This window comes from Chiloscyllium plagiosum, unplaced genomic scaffold (genome assembly GCF_037043375.1).
Source record: "Chiloscyllium plagiosum isolate Xiang-an unplaced genomic scaffold, Cpla_swu_hap1 HiC_scaffold_48, whole genome shotgun sequence".
Classification (NCBI taxonomy): Eukaryota; Metazoa; Chordata; class Chondrichthyes; order Orectolobiformes; family Hemiscylliidae; genus Chiloscyllium; species Chiloscyllium plagiosum.
The window spans coordinates 12,631,365-12,653,708 of record NW_028270186.1 but is presented as its reverse complement, the minus strand read 5'-3'; the positions used below and the strand labels follow the sequence as shown (position 1 = coordinate 12,653,708).

At 41.2% G+C, this 22,344-nt stretch overlaps 1 protein-coding gene across 3 annotated transcripts in view; it reads right to left on the bottom strand.

Moving 5' to 3' along the window:
- ido1 (indoleamine 2,3-dioxygenase 1) overlaps positions 1-22,344 on the bottom strand; it is a 55,604-nt gene that overhangs the window by 5,452 nt on the left and 27,808 nt on the right. For 2 of the 3 annotated variants that reach the window (XM_043681475.2, XM_043681474.2), the window contains 4 exons: positions 21,936-21,950; positions 16,480-16,579; positions 8,791-8,908; positions 8,255-8,306 (listed from right to left, as the gene is read on the bottom strand). In XM_043681475.2, coding sequence (XP_043537410.1) covers positions 8,255-8,306; positions 8,791-8,908; positions 16,480-16,579; positions 21,936-21,950 — 285 coding nt within the window. The remainder of the gene's footprint in view (positions 1-8,254; positions 8,307-8,790; positions 8,909-16,479; positions 16,580-21,935; positions 21,951-22,344) is intronic. The other variant, XM_087984392.1, reaches the window with a different exon arrangement.

The window sequence follows — 22,344 nt, the reverse complement described above, 5'->3', positions numbered from 1 at the left end:
TGCTTTGCCTGCAACGGCAGTCGATTCGCCAAATTTAAGTGCATTTAAGTTGTCATTGGACAGGCATATGGATGTACATGGAATAGTGTAGGTGGGATGGGCTTCAGATTAGTATGACAGGGCGGCGCAACATCGAGGGCCGAAGGGCCTGTACTGCGCTGAACCTGTTCTTGCTCTGTCTTAAATACACACAATAACTTGTCCTCCACTGCCTTCTTTAGCAATGAATTGCAGAGATTCACCACCTCTGGCTAAATAAATTCCTCCTCATCTCAGTTCTAAAGGGACATCCCTTCATGTTGAGGCTGTGCCTTCGGGTCCTAATCTCTCCCACGAGTGGAGACATCTATATCTACCTGATCCAGGCCTTTCATTCTGTAAGTTTCAATGAGATCTCTCCTCATCCTTCCAAACTCCATCGAGTATAGACCCAGAAACCTCGATTGTTCCTCATATAACAAACCCTTTATCCCCAAGATCATTCCTATAAGCCTGCTCTGGACCCCCTCCATGGCCCAAAACTGTTCACGATATTCAGAAAGCGGTATGACCGGTGTTTTACGCAGCCTCAGTGGTACATGCCTACTCTTGTATTTCTAGCCTCCTGAAAATTAATGTTAACATTGCATTTGCTTTCCTAACTGCCAACTGAATCTGCATGCTAACCTTAAAAGAATCCTGAACTACAACTGCTGTGTTCCTTTGAGCTTCACATTTCCAAAGCCTTTCCTCATTTCAAGCCTTTTATCCCCAAGATCATTCCTATAAGAGTGCTCAGGACCCCCTCCATGGCCAGCACACCTTCAAGGCCCAAAACTGTTCATGACATTTAAAATACAGTATGACCAGTGTTTTACACAGTCTCAGTGGTACATGCCTACTCTTGTATTTCTAGCCTTCTGAAAATTAATGTTAACATTGCATTTGCTTTCCTAACTGCCAACTGAATCTGCATGTTAACCTTAAAAGAATCCTGAACTAAGACTGCTGAGTTTCTTTGAGCTTCACATTTCCAAAGCCTTTCCTGCACATCCACCAGTATCATTTATTGTATCTGTTGCTCCGATGCGGTCTCCTCTACACTGGGGAGACTGGACGCCTCCTAGCAGAGCGCTTTAGGGAACATCTCTGGGACACCCCCACCAATCAACCACACCGCCCTGTAGCCCAACATTTCAACTACCCCTCCCACTCTGTCGAGGACATGGAGGTCCTGGGCCTCCTTCATAGCTGCTCTCTCACCACCAGACGCCTGGAGGAAGAATGCCTCATTTTCCGTCTTGGAACACTTCAACCCCAGGGCATCAATGTGGACTTCGACAGTTTCCTCATTTCTCCTTCCCCCACCTCACCCCAGTTCCAAACTTCCAGCTCAGCACTGTCCCCATGACTTGCCCTACCTGCCTATCTTCTTTTCCACCTATCCACTTCACCCTCCTCCCTGACCTATCACCTTCATCCCCTCCCCCACTCACCTATTGTACTCTATGCTACTTTCTCCCCACCCCCACCCTCCTCTCATTTATCTCTCCACCCTTCAGGCACTCTGCCTGTATTCCTGATGAAGGGCTTTTGCCCGAAACGTCGATTTTACTGCTCCTCGGATGCTCTCTGAACTGCTGTGCTTTTCCAGCACCACTAATCCAGAATCTGGTTTCCAGCATCTGCAGTCATTGTTTTTACCTCATTTCAAAAATAGTCTACACTTCTATTTTTCTTATCAAATTGCAAGACCTCACACTTTTCCACATTGTATTCAATCCACCACATCTTTGCCAATCTTGCAGCCTGTCCAAGTCCTTCTGCAGCCTTCCCACCTCCTCAACATTACCTGCCCTTCCATCTGTTTTTGTGTCATCTGTAAAATTAGCCAACGATACCCTCAGTTATTTTGTCCAGATTGTTAATGTATAATGTGTATGGTTGTGGTCTCAACATTGACCCCTGCGAAACTCTAGTAGCCACTAGTTGCCATCCAGAAAATGTCCCCTTGATCCCCACTCTATGCCTTTTGCCTGTTAGCCAATCCTGTAACCATGTTTGTACCTTGCCCCTAACACCATGGCCTCTTATCTTATTTTGCAGACTCTTGTGTGGCACCTTGTTAAAACCTTCTGGAAATCCAAACAGATCATGTGCCCGGCTTTCCTTTGTCTAACTTGCTTGTTGCCTCCTCAGAGAGTTCTAACAGATTTGTCAGGCATGACCTCCCATTGATGAAGCCGTGTTTGCTCCACCCTACTTTAACATGCACTTTCAAATACTCCACAATCTCATCTTCAATAAAGGGCTTGAAAATCTTATCAATGACTAAGGTCAAACTAACCAGTCTATAATTTCTGTCTTCTGCCTCCCTCCCTCCTTAAACAGGAATTAACACTGACCATTTTATAGACTCTGCCACCCTCCATGACTCCGTGTTTGCTGAAAGATCACCACTAATGCCTCGACAATCTCCACTGCTGTCCCCCTCAGAACCTGGGGTTTAGTCTATCTGGTCTGGATAACTCATCCACTTTCAGACCTTTCAGCACCCCCAACACCTTGTAGTAAATGATGGCCAGTAAACTCACCTGTCTTTCATGAAGTTCTATATGCAACTGGTGTTTTCCACCATGCTCTCCTTGTTAAAAAAAAATACAGTTTCATTGGAGGCCATTCAGATAAGATTCACTACGATTATCCCTCATATGGATGGATTGTCTTATGTGCAAAGGTCAAACAGATTGGGAGTCTACGAAGTGGAGTTCAGAACAATATGAGGTGATCTCATTGAAACATGTGATTTCTTGACAGGCTGGACTGGGTAAACGTTGAGTGGATGCCAATATAAGACTGAGATGAGGAGGACGTTTCTTCTCTGAAGTTTGTGGTTCTTTGGGACTCCTTGCCACATAGAGCTCTGGGGCAGAGTCCTTGTATATCTGAGGCTGAAATAGATTCTTGGTCAGTTGGAGAAATCAAGGGTATGGAAGAACAGCAGGAAAGGGGACATGAGGAATGTCAAATCAGTCATGATCCTTTTGAATGGGGAAGCAGGCTCGAAGGGACCTGTCATGTTCTTATTTCTTATGGTCTTTGCCTGTCCAGGTACATTCTTGCCCTTCTTTATTTACTCATTTGTGGGATGTGGGTATTGCTGGCTTGCCAACATTTATTGCCTGCCGCTAGTTGCCCTTGAGAAGGCGGTGATGACCTGCCTTATTGAATTGCTGCAGTCTACCAGCTGTAGGTTTGCCAACAATACCACTCAGGAGGGAATTCCTGGAAATTTGACCCAGCAACAGTGAAGGCACAGCAATATTTTTCCAAGTCAGGATGGTGAGTGGCTTGGAGGGGAACTTGAAGGTGGTGGTGTTCCCATATATATGCTGCCCTTGTGCTTAGAGATGAAAGTGGTGTCAGTTTGGAAGGTGCTGTCTGAGGATCTTTGATAAATTTCTGCAATGCATCTTGTACATCAAACACACCACTGCTACTGAGTATTAGTGGTGGAGGGAGTGGATGCTTGTGGGTGCAGGGCCAATCAAGTGGGCTGCTTTGTCCTGGATGGTGTCAAGCTTCTTGAGTGTTGTTGGGCTGCACTCATCCAGGCAAGAGGGGAGTATTCCATCACACTCCTGACATGTGTCTTGTAGATGATGGCTAGGTTTAAGAAAGTCAGGAGGTGTGATACATGCTGCGGTGTTCCTAGCATTTGACCAGCTGTTGTCACCACTGTGTTTATGTGGTGAGTCCAGTTGAATTCCTGGTCAATGATAACCTTCAGGATAGTGATAGTGGGGAATTCAGTGTTGGTAACACAATTGAATGTTAAGGGATAGTGCTTAGATTGTCTCTTAATTGCTGATGGCCATAGCCTGGCATTTTTGTGGGACAAAAGTTACTTGCCACTTGTCAGCCAAGATTTGCCCAGATCTTGTTGCATTTGGACACGGACTGCTTCAGTATCTGAGGAGTCATGAATAGTTCTGAACATAGTGGAATCATCGGCGAGCATACCCCCTTTTGATCTTCTGATGGAGCGAAGGTCATTGATGAAGCAGCTGAAAGCTAAGGCCTATGGCACTCACGTGAGGAACCTCTGAACTGACATGACTGACCACCAACAACCATGACCATCTTGCTGTATGTCAGGTATAACTCTCTCCACTAGAGGAGTTTGCACCCGATACCCATTGATTCCAATTTTGCTGGGGCTCCTTATTGCCACCCTCAGTCAAATGCAGCCTTGATGCCACGTCCTGTCATTCTCACCTCGCCTCTGGAATGCAGCTCTTTTGTCCATGTTTGAATTAAGGTTGTGTTGAGGTCAGAAGCTGAGTGACTCTGGCAGAACCCAAATTGGGTGTCGCTGAGCAGGTTATTGCTAGGCAGGTGGTATTCATAGCACTGTTAATGACACCTTCCATCCCTTTACTGATGAGTGAACTAATGGGGTGGTTATTGGATAGGTTGGATCTGTCCTGCTTTTTATGCACAGGACATAGTTGGGCAGTTTTCCACGTTGTCAGGTTGATACCAGGGTTGTAACTGTACTGGAATCACTCACCTCGGGGAGCAGAAGGTTCTGGAGCACAGGTCATCAGTACGATTGCCAGAATGTTGTCAGGGCCTGTAGCCTTTCCACTATCCAACGACTCCAACAGTTTCTTGATATAACATGGAGTGAATTGAATTGGCTGGTATCTGTAATGCTGGGGACCACTAAAGAAGGCCGAGATGGATCATCCATTTTGCACTTCTGGCTGAAAATCGCTGCAAAAGCTTCAGCCTTATCTTTGCCTGGAGATTGAGTCTCCTGGCAAAGTTCTGAAATGCTCTTTAGGTTCCTCCTTAAGGAAAGGACTTCCATTGGTAGCAGTCATTCCAGCAAAGTTTATTCCTTTTGGTTTGTTTTCTGACATTTTACCACAGAAAAAAATGGGAAAAGTTTTTTGGATTTCTGAGTATTCTTTTATAATCTTTGTGTGTGACTAAATTGTCGTTCTATGAGGTCCAGACCTTCACTCCCCACTTTGCTATTCCTTTCCCCTTTGAACACCACCTTCCTCAAAATAAGTTCCAACCCTCCTCTCCAACCTCCCCAACCCCATTTCTGGTTCAGCACCAACACCCTTCTCCCACTTGACATTTTCCCGTCCCACGTTGCACCCTGTAGGCTCATCTGTGAAATCATCTAAAATGAGAAATTGTTTGGTACAGAGGCTGATGGAAAAAGCAACAAAAGTAATTTGCTGAGAACATGTAGTACACAGCAATTCTGCATGAAAGCACATTGGAAGCTTTTATAGATCATGGATGTGGTTCATTTTTGGCTGTCAAGATGCAGGGTTTTATACTTTTTTTAATATATTGCAGCAGAGAAATCTATGAAGCAGAAGACGAGACAAGCAATATAGGGGAGAAAATAAATCTAACATTTTCCTGCTGAACTGGTAAGCTTACCTATAATTATTTCAGAAATCAATATAATTATAATATTACTTTACTGTAAACCTTTTGTGTATCCTCAAGACTTGTTGTTCCTAGAACATAAAATTGAAGATCTGCTCAAGTGCGAGGGAACACTTTGTTCATGAATGGACTACTTTGTTAAGTTATTTAACGTCTCACTATAAATATAATTATATTCAGTTTCTCAAATAATTTCATTCAAAACATTATTGTATTCTATTTTGCATTTGAGTCACTCCAAATAGACAACTTCTATCTGAGGCTCACGGGAGAACATTTGATATCAGGGGTAAATTTGGTCAGAGATCAAAGTGTTGGAAGTAGGATGTTGAGTTCGTGATTGCATGGGGGCAGGGAATAGGGTGGTCAGGACTGAGGAGTCACAGTTAAACTATGTCTCAAAAGGCTTAAATTATGTGAACATGTTACTTAAACTAAGCTTTTATTCCCTTAATTTTAGGACTTGAAAGGTGATCCAATTGAAATACAGTATTGAGGATTCTTAAGGTACATGATACAGTCAATATAGAGAAAGTATTTCCAGCAGAAAGGGAGGGTATAATCTTAAAATTAGAGCTTAGCCTTGGGGTGTGAAATCAAGAAGCAGTGTTCATTACAAAAGTCAGTGGCTATCCAGAACCCAGTTCCCCAAAAGGCTTTGCTTCCTGGATCACATGGAATTTTCCCAATTAAGACATTTTTTAACGCCAAGGTCATTAAGTGATATGGACAAAAACAGGGTAAATGGATGTTAAGGAACAGATCAACTACGATCTAAATGAATGACAAGACAAGCTTTTGGTTTTAAAGGATCTACCTCTGTTCCCATGCCCATAGTCAGAAGTCACACAACACCAGGTTATAGTCATACTTCAACTGAAAGGTTGTGATTTCATATAAACCTGTGGGACTGTAACCTGGTGTTGTGTGACTTATGACTTTGTCCATCCCAGTCCAACTCTGGCCTTTCACATCATGGTCGCCAATACCCATAGATTAGATGCTGTCCAGAATTTTGTTGTACACATTATATCAGAAGAATATTGGATGGGAGAATATTGCTCAATATAATACAGAAAACACAAATATGAAGGAGGACTTGAAGAATGGGGCTGACTATTAGCAGAAAACTCAACATTAAAGGATTACGGTATGTGCTGAAATGAAGATAGACAATGCTGAAAACCCTCAATACATCAGGTGATTGTTGAACAGGATTAATGTTTCAGGTTGATGAACTTTTGCCAGAACCAGGAAGAAAGAAAATTTGATAGAGGTGTTCAAAATTATGAAAAGTGGTTCAGAGTAGAATCAAACTGTTCTCATTGATAGTGAACAGCTTTAAATGCAATTTAATGGGTTTGATCTTATAACCATTGCAGAAACATGGTTACAAGGTGATCAAAGCTGTGAACTAAGTACTCAGGAGTATGTGATTTTTCCAAAGCACAAATGGGAAGGAAAGGGTGGTGAGTAGCATTGTTGGGACAGGATGGAGGAAGTATAATTGCAAGCAATAATCTTGAGTCAGAAGATGCAGTGGTGATAAGAAATAAAAAGGGAAAGAAGACATGGCCTTGTAACAGTTGCTATACAGTGGGGCAGAGAAGAAATCGGAGATAATGAAAGTATGTAACAAAGACACTCGAATAATCATGTGGCCTTTATTCTTCATTGGGAAGGTTGGGGTAGTCAGATTGGAGAGGAACTCATGGGTTCTCTTTGGGTCATCTCAAGAACAATATGTGGGAATCCAACCAGGAATCAGGCTGTTTTAGATCTAGCCATGTGTCATGAGCCAAGTTTAATAAATTATACTAGAGTAAAAAAGTCCCTTCAGAAACAGTGACCATAACATTGTGAAATTAAGCATTCATCTTGAAAGTGATGAATTTGGATTATAAACAACCATGCTCAACTTAAATAAGGAGAACTAATAAGGCAGACCTGCATGGATAATGAGTTTAGAAACAAAAATGGTTGAGGAACCACGCAGACAAGAAAATGGTTTATTCCTCACAGCAAAGACATATTCCAGTGAGGAAGAAGGAATAAAGTCACCACAGTCTTACCAGACCAAATATCTGCTCTCTCAGAGAGACATGATTGGTGGTGGTTTAACCTGACGGTCAGCATGCCTCAGATGAGGAGAGAGGTCAAAAAGTAGAGTCTTTAAATGGTAAACTCACACAGTGTAGGAACTGAACCCACACTGTTGGTATCACTCTGCATCACAAACTGGCTGTCCATCCAACAGAACTGACCAACCCCAGAAGAAGGATTATTGGAAGGGATAAATCAGCTGTGGTTAAGCACAGAAGTTAAGGATAGCATCAGATTGAAAGAAAAAACATACAATGTGGCAAAAATTTTTAGTAAGCGAGAGGATTGAAAAACTTGAAAACCAATAAAAGATGGTTCAAGAAAAACAAAGAGAAAGAAAATAAACTTCAGAGGAAAACTTGCAAGTAATGTAAAGACTAACAGCAAGAACACCTTCAAATATATGAAAGAAAGCGAGAAGCCAGAGTGATCTTGGAGAATGATGCTGAGGTAAATAAAAATAGGAAATGATAGAGGATTTGAATAAACATTTGGCATCAATCTAGAATGCTTCATTTGAACTTGCCTCCACCTCACTTCCAGGCACTTGATAATGACAGGAATAGATAGGCACATGCGATTAGAATACTGCATATACAAAGAATCAATATGGACATGTTAGGCTGAACAAGCTGCTTATGAGTTGTACATATGTGTACTGGAAATCAGACAGTGTTTAAGAGAGAATACGTACCCAGAAAGAAAGAGTCGAATTATCCCATAGAAAGTCTCAGGATCCACATATTCTGGGAAGGAAATAGAAAAACAATTCAATGTGACTAAATGAACCAGAGATCAAATGAATCCATTCATGGAATAAACCTCATGGAGCAAGTTGCTGGACTTTAGATTGAGTCTGGCTGTAGCCTGGCACCAAACTTCAATTGTCGTTCACAAAAGTTTTATGATAGACGAGCATTCAGATAAAATGTTATTGATCATTATTTGATCTGAGTATGCAGTTTAGACAGGCAAACATGCAGAAGTGAACTAAAAGCTGCTTACACTGAGAATTAATTCTTAAAAAAATACCAGTGAATTCTGATGTCCATCATTCAACACATAGGCTAAAGTCCCTTCGGTCTCCTTTTTCATTCCTTCCAAACAGAGAAATATCAAAGGTTGCCTTCAATTTGCCTTTCTGTCAGAAGTGCATCCATTATCCTTTACATTTTTTTTAAGACCTGTTGCTTTTCCATGTGTTTTAATGGAATATCAGTAAGAACTTACCATCCATCTTCTTCAGAGATTGATTCATCTTCCTAATTGATTCAGCCATATCGTGTAAAGCATTTTTAATTGAATCATCATCATGTCTCAGTATTGCTTCAGTTGCAATGGAAATAGCCTGGGGAAGGTGACAATGTAACATATTATAAATTGAAATAAACATATGTTTTGATATCATGAAGTTCTTTTTGAATGATATCAGCTATTGCCAAGTTGATAGCATCCTCACCTGAGTCAGAAAGTTGTAGGTTCATGTTCCAAACCAGAATGTGAACTTAAAAAGCTGATATTCCAGGGCATTACTCCCAGAATGCTACATGTTTTAGATATTAAACCACTCTTGTGCAGAAGTAAAAGATCCCATGGTACACTTTTGAAGAAGAACAGGCGAGTTATCCCTGGTCACAGTGGATCACTCTCAATGTCACCAAAACAGATTTGATGCTCATCATCACATTGATCTTTTTGAGAGTTTTCTGAGCATAAATTTGACTGACATGACAGCAGTGAATAGATTTGAAAAATGCATCTTTGGCTGTAAAGTACTTCAGAGTATGTAATGGTTGCGACAACTGCCATATCAATGCAACCCTTCTCTTCTCTTCTCTTCTGTCCTTTTCAGGCATTTCTCCCTCCCTTCCTTCCTCTCTCTGTAATTCTGCAGGGTCTTATGATGGATGCCTTGGAAATTGTGAATAGCACAGTTTCATTGATGCTACAGCAGAAACTTAGTAATTTTAATAAACAACGCACGCTGGTAGGTATAGGGAATGCTGAATGACTTGAGAAATTGAGGGTTTGGTTAAGAAAAAGAAGGAAGCATATGAAAGGTTTAGACAGGATCGATTGAGTGAATCCTTCGAAGAGTATAAAGGAAGTAGGCGTATACTTAAGAGAGAAATCAGGAGGGCAAAAAGGGGACATGAGATAGCTTTGGCAAATAGAATTAAGGAGAATCCAAAGAGTTTTTACAAATACATTAAGGACAAAAGGGTAACTAGGGAGAGAATAGGGCCCCTCAAAGATCAGCAAGGTGGCCTTTGTGTGGAGCCGCAGAAAATTGGGGAGATACTAAATGAGTATTTTGCATCAGTATTTACTGTGGAAAAGGATATGGAAGATATAGACTGCAGGGAAATAGATGGTGACATCTTGCAAAATGTCCATATTACTGAGGAGGAAGTGCTGGATGTCTTGAAATGGGTAAAGGTGGATAAATCCACAGGACCTGATCGGGTGTACCCGAGAACTCTGTGGGAAGCCAGCGAAGTGATTGCTGGGCCTCTTGCTGAGATATTTGTATTATCGATAGTCACAGATGAGGTGCCGGAAGGCTGGAGGTTGGCTAACATGGTGCCACTGTTTAAGAAGGGTAAGGACAAGCCAGGGAACTATAGACCAGTGAGCCTGATGTTGGTGGTGAGCCTGTTGTTGGAGGGAATCCTGAGGGACAGGATGTACATGTATTTGGAAAGGCAAGGACTGATTAGGGATAGTCAGCATGGATTTGTGCATGGGAAATCATGTCTCACAGACTTGATTGAGTTTTTTGAGGAAGTAACAAAGAGGATTGATGAGGGCAGAGTGGTAGATGTGATCTATATGGACTTCAGTAAGGCATTCAACAAGGTTCCCCATGGGAGACTGATTAGCAAGGTTAGATCTCACAGAATATAGGGAGAACTAGCCATTTAGATACAGAACTGGCTCAAAAATAGAAGACAGAGGGTGGTGGTGGAGGGTTGTTTTTCAGACTGGAGGCCTGTGACTAGTGGCATGCCACAAGGATTGGTGCTGGGCTCTCTACTTTTTGTCATTTACATAAATCATTTGGATGTGAGCATAAGAGGTACAGTTAGTAAGTTTGCGGATGACACCAAAATTGGAGGTGTAGTGGACAGCGAAGAGGGTTACCTCAGATTACAACAGGATCTTGACCAGATTGGCCAATGGGCTGAGAAGTGGCAGATGGAGTTTAATTCAGATAAGTGTGAGGTGCTGCATTTTGGGAAAGCAAATCTTAGCAGGACTTAGAAAGCAAATCTTACACTTAATGATAAGGTGCTAGGGAGTGTTGCTGAACAAAGAGACCTTGGAGTGCAGGTTCATAGCTCCTTGAATGTGGAGTCGCAGGTAGGTAGGATAGTGAGGAAGGCGTTTGGTATGTTTTTCATTATTGGTCAGAGTATTGAGTACAGGAATTGGGATGTCATGTTGCAGCTGTACAGGACATTGATTAGGCCACTGTTGGAATATTGCGTCCACTTCTGTTCTCCTTCCTATCGGAAAGATGTTGTGAAACTTGAAAGGGTTCAGAAAAGATTTACAAGGATGTTGCCAGGGTTGGAGGATTTGAGCTATAGGGAGAGGCTAAACAAGCTAGGGCTTTTCCCTGGAGCGTCAGAGGCTGAGGGGTAACCTTATAGAGGTTTACAAAATTATGAGGGGCATGGATAGGGTGAATAGGCAAAGTCTTTTCCCTGTGGCTGGGGAGTCCAGAACTAGGGGCAAAGGTTTAAGGTGAGAGGGGAAAGATATAAAAGAAACCTATGGGGCAACATTTCCACACAGAAATGTGTATGGAATGAGCTGCCAGAGGAAGTGGTGGAGGCTGGTACAATTGCAACATTTAAGAGGCATTTGGAGTGGTATATGAATAGCAAAGGTTTGGAGGGATATGGGCCAGGTGCTGGCAGATGGGACTAGATTGGGTTGGGATATCTGGTCAGCATGGACGGATTGGACTGCAGGGTCTGTTTCCATGCTGTACATCTCTATGACTCTGTGACGATGACAAATTGAGACTCCGAATACTCTAATGTGAGAAGTTAAGTACTAGACACATCTCCTATTTTCAAATGGTGTGAGCTTGAATTGCAGGTAAATATTTCATCAAATAAAAGAAAGCTACTGTTGAAAATAAGTTAAGAAGTAGCTCTAATACTGTGACTGATAGATGAGGTCAGGTACATTTGCAAGTGAACAGTGTATGTACAGTTTACTGGCAAGTCAATTAAATCTTTTGGGTTGAAAACCAATACCTTGAAAACATCCCTATGTTTGTTTACATTGACCATAATTATATTTGAAAGTTTTCACCAAAATTCTGCCTTGACTTTTGCAGAATAGAATTATAGTTTCCTGATGAAGGGCTTTTGCCCGAAACGTCGATTTTACTGCTCCTCGGATGCTGCCTGAACTGCTGTGCTTTTCCAGCACCACTCTAATCTAGACTTACAGTTTTGAACCAAATGGCCCTAACTAAGACCGTACTGAAGTTTTACTGTAGTTGCTTGCATTTCCTTGGGGAACATGCAGAGTTTCAGATAAATCAGAAATTATTACAGACCAGAAAGAGGCCAGTCAGACCAATAGCCCTTTGTCAACTCTCCTAATAATGCAATTCACCTAGTGTAACTCCACACAGCCAAAACAGTTCAGAAAATAATCCAGTTCCCTTTTGAATGCCTCAGTTGAACTCCACCATACTTTCAAGCAGTGCATTCCAGATCCTTACCATTTGCTGAATGAAAACATTTCTCTACTGCCTTCATTGCTGCTTTTTCCAATTAACTGAAATATCTGCCCTGTTATTCACGATCTTCAGGTGAAAATGAACCCAAGACCAAATGAATGTCAGAGTATAAAACCCCTTCAGAAACAGTGACCATAACATGGTAGAATTTGGCATTCATCTTGAAAGGGAGAAGCTTGAGTTGGAAACAGATTTGCTCAACTTAAAAAGAGTAATTTAAAAAGAATGAAGGCAGACCTGCCTGGTTAAGGGACTGTTTTTCCCTCCATATCTTGTTCAGAAAACTCATGATTTTGAATATTTTGATCAAATGTTGTCTAAAATTTTTCTCTTCCAAGGAAAGTAGTCCCAGTTTCTCTAAAAGATCGAGATAACTAAAGTTCCTCATCTCTTAAAGAAATCTTGTGAATCTTTTCTGCACTGTCTCTACAGACTGACTCAAAATTGGGTGCAACACACCACTGGAGGCCAAGCCAGTGCTTTTCTCACGTTTTACAATTTATTTGCTTTTATACATGATACTCCCATTGAAAATAGCTAATATGTTGCATGCTTTGTTAGCTGTTTTCTCAACCTCTCCTGCCATCGTCAATAACTTAAGTGCACAGACATGCATGTCTCTCCACCCCGTGCTCCCTTTAGAATTGTACCTGTATTTTGTATTCTGTCTTCATGATTATCCTACCACAATGAGTTACTTCACACTTCCCTGCATTCAATTTCATCTGTACTTGTTTGCCTATTTCACTAACCTGTGTCCAGTACAGTTCTGTAAGCATGGTCTGCAATCAAAGCCTGATTAATTAATGCAAGTCAGGAAGAACAAGAGGTCTTCATGCTGACCCTGGGAGATCTCATTTTAAACATTGCTCCAGTGTGAAAATAATCCATTTCTATGCTGAATGACTCTATAACTATCTATTAACCACTACTTTTTGTTTCCTGGCAATTAATCAAATTCATATCCATGTTGCTACCATCCATTTTATTCCATGAGCTGTCACTTGGCTCTCAAATTTGTTGTGCAACACTTTATCAAATGCATTTTTGAAGTTAGCTAGTTTGATTCCATAGCAATGGTTCATCAGATAAGTGAAACAATAATTTTCAAAATTGAGTGTATTGAGAGATAATCCAAGGCAATCATGCTTATTATCTTAATATCAATGAAGAAAATGTTAAAGTTACAGTGAGTGAATTCAGTTGTTACTTAATCTATCTTAATTAAAAGGACCATAACATTAAGCAAGGAGATTGTTCTTGCTGCAATTTCAAGAGAGAGTGTCCTAAACACGTCTACAGAGTAAAATAAGTTATGTTAACCAGCTTGCGTGAATAAGCATGATTGCCTTGGATTATTTCTCAATACACTCAATTTTGAAAATTATTGTTTCATTTATCTGATGAACTATTGCTATGGAATCAAAATAGCTAACTTCAAAAACGCATTTGATAAAGTGTGCTAAGGTGAAAGGTGGTGCTCCTTTTTTCCTTTGAATTCCTCAGCGTGGATATTATTAAGCAGCTTATTTAGGGATGTTATGATACATCTCTGGAGCAGGCAGAACTTGATCCCAAGCCTCCTGGCTTAGAGGTAGAGACACTACTATTGCACCACAAGAGCACCTTAATTCCTTAGGGTGGTGTCCTTGGCCCAACCATCTTCAACTGCTTCATTAATGGCCTTCTTTACATTAACAGGTCAGATGCTGGAATGCTCATTGCTGATTACAAAGTGTTCAGTGTCATTCGCAGCTCTTCAGATACTGGAGCAGTTTGTGCCCAAATACAACAAGATCGGCATAAACTTCAGGCTTGGGTTAATAAACAATGTCATATTTATGGCCAAAGGGCCATGCAATGGCCATCTCCAATAAAAGAAAATCTAATTATCTCCCTTTGACATTTAAGAACATTTATATCATAGATTCCATAATCAACATCTTGGGTGTATGAGCAGAAACTGAACTGGGCTAGCTTTTGTAGCTTCCAAAGCAAGTCAAAGGCTTAGAATATCATACAGAGGGTACAAGTCAGAAGTGTGGTGGAGTACTTCCTACTTGCCTGGATGAGTGAAGCTCCAATAACACTTGGGAAGATCAACACCATCAGAAATAAAGCCACTTATTTTATTGGCACCCTATCACCACCTTCACCATTTACTCCCTCCACTAAAAACACACATCAGTGGCAGTGTGTACCATGCACAAGATGCATTTCAGCAACTTGCCAAGCTTCCTTCAACAGATCCTTCCAAACCTTGAACCTGTAACATTTAAGAAGACAATGCAGCACCTGCGAGTATCCCCTCTCATTGGGGAAGCAGTGGTGCAGTGGTAATGTCACTGGTCTAGAAATATAGCATGGAGAAAGTGAGGTCTGCAGATGCTGGAGATCAAAGTTGAAACTTTATTGCTGGAACAGCACAGCAGGTCAGGCAGCATCCAGGGAACAGGAGATTCGACGTTTCGGGCACAGGCTCATTCCTGAAGAAGGGCCTTTGCCCGAAACGTCGAATCTCCTGTTCCCTGGATGCTGCCTGACCTGCTGTGCTGTTCCAGCAATAAAGTTTCAACTAGAAATATAGCATCCCAGGCAAATGTTCTGACCATGGAAGATGATAAGATTTGAAGTTCGTGAAAACTTGGAATAAAAAGCTAGTTTAATAGTGACAATAATTAGTTTTGATTATTGCCAAAATACATTGCATTCACAAATGTCCATTTGTCTTCTGCATATTCCTTAACAGTCTCATCTACATGTGAATCCAGACCCAAAACAACATGGGTGACTCTTAACTGCCCTCAGAGGAATTAGTGCTCGACAATAAATACTAGCTGATTCAGTGTTGTACCACATTCTTTTCATGAAGTTAAACAAGTCACACACTGTCTTAACTTGGAATTATGTCACAGTTCCTTCACTGTTGCTGGGTCAAAATCCTGGAACCCTTTCCCAAGCAGCACCATGATTGTCCCTAGATTGACTGCAGCAGTTCAGCAAGGTGGCTGACCACAATATCCTCACAGGGTGTTAGGGAAGGATAACAAATGCTGCCCTTTCAGCAATGCTAACAACCCATGAATGAATAAATACAAATTCTTGGAGAGTGTGAAACAGTAAATGCTGAGCAACTGTTTCCATTTCTGAGATTTGAAAAGAATGGTTTATTGCCTCATAATGAGGGGCTTGTCATTTTGGACTGAGATGAAGAGAAATTACTTCACTGATGGGGTGCAAATCATTTAAATTCTCAAACCCAGTGCAGCCAATACTCTGAATCAAAACTGAAACAGTCAGATTTTACAGCACTGAGGGAATTCTGAAGTATACAGATTGTGTTATATTATCTGTGATTTTATTAAATGGCAGAGTGGGCTCAATGGACTGTCTAACTTTTCCTGCTCCTATTTCTTATGTTCTTGTAAGTGTTTAATCTCAGTGCTGCTGTTCTTCATAGGATTTGACTGAATGCCTAGCATCCCTTAATGGAGAGAGAAATGTGAACAGGTGTAAAAGAAGGCACTGTCACTTTGTTTCTGAACAATAACCCAGGTTGACATTGATGGGCACCTGTGAACAACATTTTCATAAACCAGTCAGTGCAGAGATTTGAGGGATCTAATCTAGGCAGGACAGTCACACAATATTGATTGAGATCTTTGACTCCCATTTCGAAATGTAGAAGATAAAACTTCATTATATCAGAAAATGTATGTTTAAACATACTTATTGGGCCATGAATCATGTCAGCCATTTGAAAACCAGTGTATTTCTGGTCAGTAAATAAAAAGATTAAACCATAATCCTACCAGAGCACAGGCTGTTCTCTTTTGAGAGAGGTGGCTGGTAGTGGAAACCTGAGCTTCACCACACTTCAGCTAAGGGGAGAGGCTGAAGAGTGTCCTTCATGGTAACCACAGGCATTGTGTGAATTGAACCCACTCTGCTGGTATCACTCTGTGTTGTAAATGAACTGGCTAGCCATCTGAGCTAACCAACCCAGAAAATAGATCCTGGAAACCAACTTAAACAGTAAATTGCTGGTAGATTTTACACAGTTTTAGAATCTCAGTAATATCCCAACATACCCTTTGAACATGCAGAACACTTCTACTTGGATCTTGCAACATGTTTATGTTTATTTTATGTACCTTGATGCCTTGTACAGCTGCCAGTTCCACCTTGAGTGTCACCAGGAAGAATCCTTTAATGCTGTCGCCTCCTGGCAATTTGAAGATAATGTCCAAATTTCTGAAAGAAATGTATTACCATCTAATGGCCACGCAAAGTCGCAACTTAAAAGCTCAGACTATCAAACCTTTCTGTGACAGGTTGTTTTCAATTCTCAATACAGTTTGCCACGTTCTGATTTACAGATCTTATCCTTGCAGTTTTAACCTTTTCAGTTTGTTGTACATCCTTTACACTGAAGATAACTGGGATGAAACTTCTTTGAAGAGATGATTTATATAATTTTCAAACACTCAAATTAACAGTAAGAGAAAGAGCATGGACAGGAGAAAAGAAGAGGTTAGGTTTCAAGTCACAAAACATGAAAATATCAAATGAAAAACAGCAAGCTTTAGAATTGTTAAATAAAAAGCAAGATAATTCCTGGAGAATGCAACCACCAAATGCACCTTCCCTTCACTCCCCTGTTGGCATTTTGCAGGGAATGTTCCCTCCAGGATACCTTAGTCCATTTCTCGACCACCAACACCCCTCCATGCTTCCCATAGCACCTTCGCAGAAGATGCAACACCTGCGCCTTCACTTCCGTCCTGCTAACCATCCAAAGACCTCAATGATCTTTCCTGGTGAGGCAACATTTCACCTGTATCTCCTCCAGTCTGATCCACTGCATTCACTGCACCTAGTGTGGCCTCCTCCAAATTGGAGAAGCCAAACACAGATTGGGTGACCGCTTTGCAGAACACCTTGGCGGCACGGTGGCACAGTGGTTAGCACTGCTGCCTCACAGCGCCTGAGACCCGGGTTCAATTCCCGCCTCAGGCGACTGACTGTGTGGAGTTTGCACGTTCTCCCCGTGTCTGCGTGGGTTTCCTCCGGGTGCTCCGGTTTCCTCCCACAGTCCAAAAGATGTGCAGAGTCAGGTGAATTGGCCATGCTAAATTGCCTGTAGTGTTAGGTAAGGGGTAAATGTAGGGGTATGGGTGGGTTTCGCTTCGGCGGGTCGGTGTGGACTTGTTGGGCCGAAGGGCCTGTTTCCACACTGTAATGTAATCTAATCTAATCAAAAACCTCCAGTCAGTGTGCAAGCACAACCCCGACCTTTCCATAGCCAGTCATTTTAACAGAGCATCCTGCCTACTCTCATTCCCACTTATCTGTCTGTGGCATGCTACAATTCTCCAGTGAATCACACCACAAACTGGAGGAATAACATCTCATTTTCAGATTTGGCACTTTATAACCTTCTGGTCTTAATATTGACTTCAACACCTTTGAATTGTGAACCCCACTCCCATTTCTTCCTTTCTTTTAGCTTTAATTGTTGTATTTTCTAAGGAGATTTGTAGCTCAGGTTGAGGTTCTGGATGTAGGTTTGCTCATTGAGCTGGAAGGTTCATTTTCAGGTGTTTCATCACCATATTAGGTAACATCATCAGTGAGTTTCCTGATGAAGCAATGAGGCATGGCCCATTTTCTATTTATGTGTTTAGATTTCCTTGGGTAGGTGATGTCATTTCCTGTGGTAATGTCATTTCCTGTTCTTTTTCTCAGGGGGTGGTAATTGTTGCACTCTGTTTCACCGTGTCTTCACTCCCCTCCCACCCCCCACCCCCCCCCCCCCCCCCCCCCCCAGTGGGACTGTTCTTTTCAGTTTGGCCATTAGACCTATTGCTGATGGAACATCACTCTCACACGCTTTGGATGCTGCCTGACTTGCTGCGCTTTTCCAGCGTCACACTTTTTGACTCTGATCTCCAGCATCTGCAGTCCTCAGTTTCTCCACAGCATTGTTTTGCTATTCTCACATTCTGATCACTTAATCTGCAGTATTAGCAGCCTTTCTCCCCACCACTCCATCACCCCTCCCCCACTATTGCATGAATGCTCCCCCCTCCATATGTTAACATCAGCTCTGGTGAAGAGTCATCTAGACACAAAACTTTAGTTGCTCTCTCTTCATGGATGCTACCTGATCCACTGATTTCCAGCATTTTTTCTTTTCAGTATAATTCTTACCAGGTTTGTTAGCATTTGTCAAGAGAAGATATAAATTATAACATGTTGAGCAGAGGCTCTTATGGGAAAGTGTTTTCTGTAACTTATCAGAAAATATGAGGGGGCTGAGAGGGAAAATCAGAGAAATTTAAATGATTAAATGCAAAAGGGCAAGTTAGTTTTAGGTCAGGTTTCTAAAGAGGGTAGTAACATTGACTATCAGATCCACTCGGAAGTGGAATGGTACTCGAGAGAAAAGTCGGTTTTCTATATCCAGATCAGCATATGGTTTGGTTTACTATATGCTCTGGAAACAGCAATTGAAATCATACAGCAAGACTGGAAACCTCAAAAGTGGTGCATGTGAAAACCTTTTTAGTGATATAAGATTCAACAAAGTAGATTGGAGAAAAACATACTCATACATGCAAATTTGAAGCAAAAACAGAAATTGCTGGAGAAACTTAGCAGGTCTGGCAGCATCTGTGTGGGAAAAAAGTAGAGTTAACATTTCAAACCCAGTGACTCTTCTTCAGAACCATCAAGATTTCTTGACGTGACTTCATGCCTGCCCGGATGATAAATGCCAGTACTGGAGACATGGATAATTTTAGCATTCAACATGAAGGATCCTGGGATTGAACACAGCAGAGACAGAGAATTCCTTCCAACTTTTGTGTCATAAATCAATGTTTTAATTTCCACAGGATCATCTTTGCAATAAATTGTTGATACTTGCTGTGGTCATGTTTGCCTTTGTAGCATGGATCCCAAGATGGGCTGTAAAGTGTGGTACTGGAAAAACACAGCAGGCCAGGCAGCATCCGAGGAGCAGGAGAATCGACGTATCTGGCATAAGCCCTTCTTCAGGAATGCCCAAAACGTCATTTCTCCTGCTCTTCGGATGCTGCCTGGCCTGCTGTGTTTTTCCAGCACCACACTTTTCAACTCTGGTCTCCAGCATCTGCAGTCCTCACTTTCTCCCAAGATGGGCTCTCTTGTTTCAGTTGTATTCTCCAGATCATACTAGATATACACCTCTGAAAATTCCACTCCTGCTCAAACTCACAGGATGTACATGAAGGACATCATACTTGACATGTGTGAGTACAAAGATATGTCCCCATTTTTATCAACAACTCGTACAACCAACCAGTCTCGGTAGCCAGATAACCAGATTTGCAGCAGATAATTATTATAGGGCAGATTCAGTCAAGCTGAAGACTCTTGCCTAATATAGGATAGCATGAATAATAGAAATGACATGACACTCAAGAGAAATGAATAAAAAATCTCTTAAGAGAGAATAGGGCCCTTTAAACTTGACTGAGTTTTTTGAAGAGGTTACCCAGAAGACGTTGTCGACATGGAGTTTAGCATGGCCTTTGATAAAGTTCTGCATGGCTGACTGATTAGTAAGGTTAAATCACATGGCATACAAGGAAAGCTAGCCAATTAGACATAAAATTGGCTTGATGGAAGGAGACAGAGGGTGTTGGAAGAGGGTTGATGTTCAGACTGGAGGTCTGTGACCAGTAGTGTGGTGTTAGGTCCACTGATGTTCATCATTTATATAAACTATATGGATGAGAATACAGGAGACGTGGTCAGTAAGTTTGCAGATGGCCCCAGAATTGTTCATAAATTGGACAGCGAAGAAGCTTATCGAAGTGTACATAGAGATCTTGATGACCTAAGCTATTGAACTGAGGAGTGGCAGGTCCAGTTTCATTTAAATAAATATGAGGTGTTCGTATGACAAACTAGGGCACGACTTACATTGTTAATGGTAGAGCCTAGAGAGTGTTGTCTAATAGAGAGACCTAGGGTTGCAGGTGCATAATTCCTTGAAAGTGGGGTCATAAATAGACAGGGTGGTGAAGAAGGTGTTTGGCACGCTTATCTTCATCTGAGAGAGTATTGAATACAGGAGTTGGGACGTATGTTACGGCTGTCCAAGACATTGGGAAGACCACTTTCAGAACATTGTGTACAATTCTGGTCTCCCAGCTATAGGAAGGATGTTATTAAACTGGACAGAGTACAGAAAACATTTACAAGGATGTTGCCAGGGCTCAAGGGTTTGAGCTTTAAGGAGAGGCTGAATAGGCTGAGAATTTTTTTACATGGAGCGTCAGAAGCTGAGTGTGACCTTGAAGAAGTGTATAAATCATTGAATGTCTTGGATAAGGTGAATAGCCAAGATAATGTTCCCAGGATAAGGATTCCAGAACTAGAGGGCATAGGTTTAAGGTGAGAGGGGAAAGATTTAAAAGGGACCAGAGGGACAATTTTTTCACACCAAAGGTGATGTGTGTATGAAACAAGCTGCCAGACAAAGTGGATGAGGTGCATACAAATACAACATTTAAAAGGCATTTGGACAGGCACATGAATAGGAAAGGTTTAGAGGGACATGGGCCAAATACAGGCAACTGGGATGCATGGTTGGCATGGATGAGTTATACTAAAGAATCTGTTTCCATGCTCTGAGATTCTATGACAATGACTCACACTATTATCACACCTCATTCTGATATTCTATTCTGCTATCAGAATAAGTATCATTCTTTGATGACGTTTATAAGGCACAAAAAATAAAAGCGCAATGCTGACTGTTTCCAGGTTGTGCGCAGATTAATCTATAATCCAGGGTCATAGAGTCACACAGCATAGAAACAGGCCCTTAAGTAAATTTACACTTCTCAAACCTATCAGAGTTTGGACCTTTACCATCCAGCAGAAAAAGGAGTCTTAAATTCTTTTCATCTGATTTGGGAATTAATGGATTCATCCAAGAGCTGCATTCATGTATTCTTAAAAAAATACATCAAACGAAGCTTCAAATTTGCAAACGAAAACAGGCCTAAATTCATGTTCATCTGCTGTTTGATAAATTTGTGTCGGTAAACCTCCTGAGATGGAGTTGTGTTTCCTCTCCACACTAGCAGATGGAAACTGCTACACACTTAAAATTGCAATAAAATGTCAAATTTTTCTTTACAATTTGAGAAAACATGAAATATGGTAAAAGACTATTAGGCCTACAGTTCTTTCTGGCAAAAACCACGATAATGTAGTGACCACAGACCTGACTTGACCCATTTTTATTTCCAAATCGAAAATTCTGAAAATTTAGTTCCAAAGCCCAAAGCTATTTGAGTAAACCCCAACATGCCAAATGAAGAAAACTAATTATTATATCACTATCTCAGCATTTTAAAGACACTTTATCCACCAGAAAGGAAATTAACTAGTTGTAGACTTATTTTCACTGAACTGCAGCAAAGAAAGGAGAGTTGCATCTGCCTCAGATTTGATAGGAGGCTTTTAATTCTGTCATTACAGTGTCTGCTTACATCTATTCCTAACTTAAATGGCATAATTTAGAAGGAGAAAAGATCAGCATTGCACTTACCTCAGCTCCATTGTCCTGGAAATAGTCATCAAAGATTGATGTGAAAAGAAAAAAAAGTTTTAACATTTTCTGCAGTTTACATTACAAAGCAAAGTTAGCAGCCGTCACAAATTTACATATTTTTTAAAATATGAAAGTGATAATTTTAATATGGAAAGTCACATGAATTTGTAGTCACAATAATGTCTCATGTAAGATGAAGTGTGCAAGATTAAAGCACATGGGATTGAGAATAAAATCTGTCAGAGACTGAGATTTGAATAGCAGACAGGTAATAGAGAGTAGGGATAAATGGGACTATTTCAGAATGGAAAATCTTGGTTAGTATGGTACCAGATCTGTGACTGAGCCCCAGCTATCCTGAAAGGTATCAACTATTTCATTGAGCAAGTCAAAGGCAATATTTCCA